The sequence below is a fragment of the Malus domestica genome, chromosome 08, assembly GCF_042453785.1.
Source record: "Malus domestica chromosome 08, GDT2T_hap1".
NCBI classification, from domain to species: Eukaryota; Viridiplantae; Streptophyta; class Magnoliopsida; order Rosales; family Rosaceae; genus Malus; species Malus domestica.
In genome coordinates, this window is record NC_091668.1 from 14795942 (window position 1) to 14801222 (window position 5281).

A 5281-nucleotide genomic window follows, 5' to 3' on the forward strand; every position below is an offset into this window, starting at 1 on the left:
ATTCCAATTCTCTTGCAAAATTCTCCAATTTTTTCTAAACACTTTTCCCTCAAATTCTAACTTTGGCATCAGAGGTTCTTCGGCCAAAGCCCTCCCCCCATTCATAGTGGGTGAGTGAGACTCTTTGCCTTGACCTAAGATGTTAATTGTTTTACAAGTGCATTTTCATCCAAGAAGAAGAAGGTGGAAATTTGCATCCACAGTATGTATGTAAGTACATAATTAAATCTAGCTCTTTAGACATATCAACATATTCATGAGTATGTACGTTTACATGCAATAAAGCTTTTCTTTTATGTGCATATATGACTCTACCTAAAAATTAGATTTTAAAAATTCAAGTTAAAACTAGGCTTGAAATCACAAAGTACAAAACTAGGCATGATAAAAAAATATATCTTATGTAAAGATTAAACTCTAATTATCTGGAAAAAAATTCTAGTTTTTACGGTGATGTATTTTGTCGAGAACTTGGCCGACCATTATGCGTGTAGCATACATTCTAGCCCTTTAATGCTTTTTAATTATGTTTTTAAGAATAGAATAGGGAATTGTTATTAGTACTCTAAAAATCTCATTCGACACTCCAAACTTTCTAATTAGAAAGAAAAATATACCTGTGAGGAGTGTAGAATAAGATTTTTGGAGTGCTAATAACAGTTCTCATAAAATAAAGAGTTAAATATATATATATTATTAATAGATGTATGGTGGAGATTGGTTTATGATTGAATGGTGGAGATTGGTCTAGTAAGAGTTTGTTAGAATGTTAGAGTTAGTTACTTTGTAGGCTAGTATAAATCGTAAATTCTCTCTCATTTTCTGTAATTTGTTCAACTATCAATACAAGCTTTGATTTCCTATTAAACCTTCATCTTCTTCTTCTCTGTAATTTTGATAGTTTCATGCCTCTTCCAATGTAGTTAATATGGTATCAGAGCCACCAGATGGTTCCACTTCTCATTAGTTTCATTTTTTTTTCTTCCGTTAATTTCCTTAGTGCTTCCGCAATCGTTTCGTAACTTCTGGGTTGTGAACAATATATTCCGATAAGGTTTTTCTGGGCTATGAACTGAGATGTCGGATCACAGATCGTAGTCAGGGAAGCCACTCGCACTGGTTTTTCTTTGGAGTGTTGTTATGGTGGGTGCTTCAACCGTGTCTGCTGCTACTCATCTTGTTTCCAATCATCAACTTCCTAACTTCGAACACTAAATGCGCTCTGGTGTCCAATTTACGATCACCCAACAATGTCGTTATTACATTTGGGTCACCAATTTATGATGATTGACTCTGCATCAAATTCGGCATCAAGAACTTCTTTAAATGTCATCCTTAATTGGCAAGTGCATTCTTGCACATTATCTGTTTGATGAAATGTCAAAGAGTGATTTTGTTGGTTTCTTGGTGTAAGATTGTGCAAGATTATTGGTCTATTTCTTTCTTCTTAGTGGTGTTTGCAAATCAGCTCTCTGAGTATATTTGTCACTGCTCCGTGTTCCCTTCTTTGGTGTGGAGAGATCTTGCAATTTAAGATGTTGTCAGTTTCTTGATTCTCTGTTGTGTCTGCCTTATGATATGGGATCTTCTCAGGTGATATCTGCTCTACATTCTTGGTGTGGTTTTCTGGCGATTTTGTTGTATTTTTGTGTTTCGGAATTTATAGTTAGTTTCTTGAAGATATATGGGTTTATGTTGAAGATATATGAGATAAACTACTGTTTCATTCAGTGATTTTGTTGAATTACAAGATTTCAAGAAAGTGTCATTCTTTCTTGATGGTTAAGAAAGTATCATTCTTTCTTTAATTCCATAGAATTTGTCAAGAGTATCATTCTCTTGTTGCCTTAGATTTTGTCAAGAGTATCATTCTCTTGTTGCCTAGAAGAATTCATTCTGTTTTTGTGTTTGAAAGGATGATACAAGGTTCTGTTTAGCACTAGTTGGTTATGTACATTTTTGTGGTTTAAAATGCCTTCAAGCTAGTAGTGCAAATTTCTATTTGGTTTGCAGTAGCTACAGAGGTGTAGAAATCAGTTTGAGCGGCTGAAACTCTTTGGGAAGATTCTGTGATATGGTTCGAGTATTTGGCATTGCAATTGAAAAAGGGGTTAAACCAGATGATAGGCTTTGTGGGTGCTTACTCTATGTCATATCGTTGTGTGAAGAAACTGGGGATGAAGACAAGGTGCTTTCTTGTTTGTAGCAGGCTAATCCAAAAGTTGGTAACTCTAGTCAAAGTGCCACATATGCAATGGACATCCGTTTTGATTTTGGCCATTGACCACGAGCTTGGTTTGGGGGTCTAACATATGGGAGACCACAGTTAGGGAAGAAAATGAGGACCAAAAGCAAGCTCACATTGTTGCAATCTCAGGGCAACAAGAATTCTTTTAATCAGAAACCATCACCAAAGCTGCAATTTCTCTCTCCCATAAATCACTTCACTTCCAGTACCTATGCATGCATTTAATGGAATAAGAACACTCTCCAATGAGTCCATATTTTAGTGTTTGTTATTTGAGATGCTGCAATCTCAAACTGGGATACCCCAGTTGAGATTGAGGGGGAGTATTAATAGATGTATGGTGGAGATTGGTCTAGTAAGAGTTTGTTAGAAGGTTAGAGTTAGTTACTTTGTAGGCTAGTATAAATTGTAAATTCTCTCTCATTTTCTGTAATCTGTTCAACTTGATATACAAGCTTTGATTTCCTTCTAAACCTTCATCTTCTTCTTCTTTGTAATTTCGATAGTTTCATGCCTCTTCCAATGTAGTTAATAATATATATATATATATATGTATGTATGTGTGTGTGTGTGTGTATATATATATGTGTGTGTGTGTGTGTGTGTGTATATACACACATATAGGTTTTTTCCTTGTTCTTCTTCTGCTTCTTTGTGAGCTGCCATAATCAACTCGCATGTGCACCTCCTGATTGTCATGAACAAGAATCGAGTGATAGAGTTGTATATTAGAAAGTTGCAAGTCGATACTAAACAAGGTCGTCTCGAATTTAAACTTGGAAAGCTGATCACGTTCCCCGAACCCCACCAAATATTGCTGGCCCCGAAAGCTGATCCAATTTGCCTCTGTACGTGTTGGAATTAGTACAACCTTCACCATCAAATTGGAGTCAAATATATGATTTTATAACTTTCAACTTTGACGAGATTAAACTTATATCTAGGACCCACTTGGCATATAAAATATGAGAACCCATACCGAAATATAATAAATGAAAGTACAATAATCAATATATTGAAATTCATATTTTATGCTCCATTGCAACGAAATCCCGACTCCGTCACTTCTCTGCACGCCTAATGGTGTGATAAGAACTAAAACCACCACTTATATGTACTCGACAGTAGAGGCTCTACCAAACATGATCGGACTCATTGGAATAAGTAGCCACCAAACTCGCTCAATCACTATTATTGTAGGTAAATAACCTAAAACGTACAAATGCACATACCGTGCTGCAATATTAACATTTCAATTTTCCGCAAAAAATTGTTAACAAATATTGTAATCAATAATTCTTGTTTCTCCACGTTGCTAATTAAATGGCTAATACAGCGCAGTTGTTTCTGAGATAATACAAAATTTATTTACTCAAAAACACAATTGTATAAATTCTACATAATTGTACAAAACCCCCACTTTGGCATCATTTCAACAGCCTCAGATTAAGCCTCCGAAGCCACACTGAATGCAGCACCATATGCAACATATCAAATGGCTTAGCAGGCCTATTGATCACAAAATGGCGCTGCACTTGCATGACCCTCTTTTGCTTTCTCAAATATTCATGGTCGGAAACTGATTGCAAAATTGCCTTCAGTTCCGGTATCCTTGCCACCGGAACATGAACTGAAAACTTAGACCAATCATGTACGTCACTGAACGGCAACGCATAGGAATCAGAAATGATCACTGGGACACAGCCTGCATATATGGCCTCAACCACTCTAGGGCTTGCAACTTCATACCCGCTAGGGCACAAGCAAAACTTGCTCTGCGCCATTAGGTGTGTGTAGTTTAGGGTTTTGGGGAGGTAGTTATGGACTTGGATTTCCTTGTCTTTGTTTTTCCAGTGCTTGAATAGTATCTTTCTTACGTCGCCATGACCACCACCAGTGAAGAAAGCAAAGATTGAACGGTTTTTAGGGGAATGGGTAAGGAGGGGAGGGCCTAACTTTCCAAAAGGGAGTTTGATTTCGGGCAGGGATACATCTCGGACTGGTTGGAAACCTTCTGAACAATTTGCATTGCAGAGTACTCTAATGAAGTTCTTGAAAGGCTTAGGGTGTCCAGCCGAAATATCAGGTGCCTAAAAATGCAATCGAATAAGGAGAATCGTTAACTCATTCAACTTGGCCAAGCCCTAAAGTTGACAACAATTCAGGTCATAACTAACAAAAGTCTTCAAATTCAAATGTGTTAGTAATCACATTTGAGTGATGTTACATTTACCAAACTGATCATTAATCACATGTTGTACACGTACAAGAATCATGTGAAACTAACGTACATACTTGAGTTTTTTCTTTGTGTTAGATGTGATCAGTAAATATGGTGCAAATAGTTTTATTGATTAGGTTAAGAGATTTATGAGATGAAATCTGAATCACAATGAAGTTTTGGTGGTAGCACTATAAAATCAAACTGAAAAGGTGGACAAAAATAGAGTGGCATACCCAATCATGACAAGAAACCAGAAAATGGTCAGCTCCATTACTTCTATTCCAGTATGGATATTTCTTCGATATGATGCTGATGTAGTCCTCGACAATGTTCTGGAGCCGGACACGAGAGTAGGTGGTGTAAGGCCTGTAGACGAATCTCACAACGTTGACAACACTGATTGGAAGAGAAAACGCGACAGCCTCGTCGGGGTCTTTCGCTACAAATGGGCTTTTCCCACTCAACTCAAGCTCATCCATGAACTGACCTTCAATGGAGTAAATGTCGTTCATCGGCCCTTTGTGGAAGAGTGGTGGCTCTCCTTCCTCGTACGACCAAATTCGAAATCTTTTTTCCATCTCTATGTGGCTCCTAAAACATACATACACAAAACGATAATGAATCAATTATAGATATTAATTGATGATGCTTATGTGTTTAAATAATAAACATTACACTATATGTGGTACCTGATATACCTGCAAAAAAACCTAAACGCATCAATTCGAAAAGCTTAAATATTGCACATATAAACCCTAGGCTTGTCCATCATTATTTTACCTACTAATTAAGCACAACCCAAGTTAGCA

At 36.8% G+C, this 5281-nt stretch overlaps 1 protein-coding gene across 1 annotated transcript; it reads right to left on the minus strand.

Moving 5' to 3' along the window:
• Positions 1-3675: 3675 nt before the first annotated feature.
• LOC103400260 (probable glycosyltransferase At5g11130) lies at positions 3676-5052 on the minus strand. Its single transcript, XM_029106368.2, has 2 exons — positions 4706-5052; positions 3676-4338 (listed from the first exon to the last, which is right to left on the minus strand). The coding sequence occupies exons 1-2, from the start codon at positions 5048-5050 to the stop codon at positions 3676-3678; spliced, it is 1008 nt and encodes a 335-aa protein (XP_028962201.2). The 5' UTR covers positions 5051-5052.
• Positions 5053-5281: the final 229 nt, after the last annotated feature.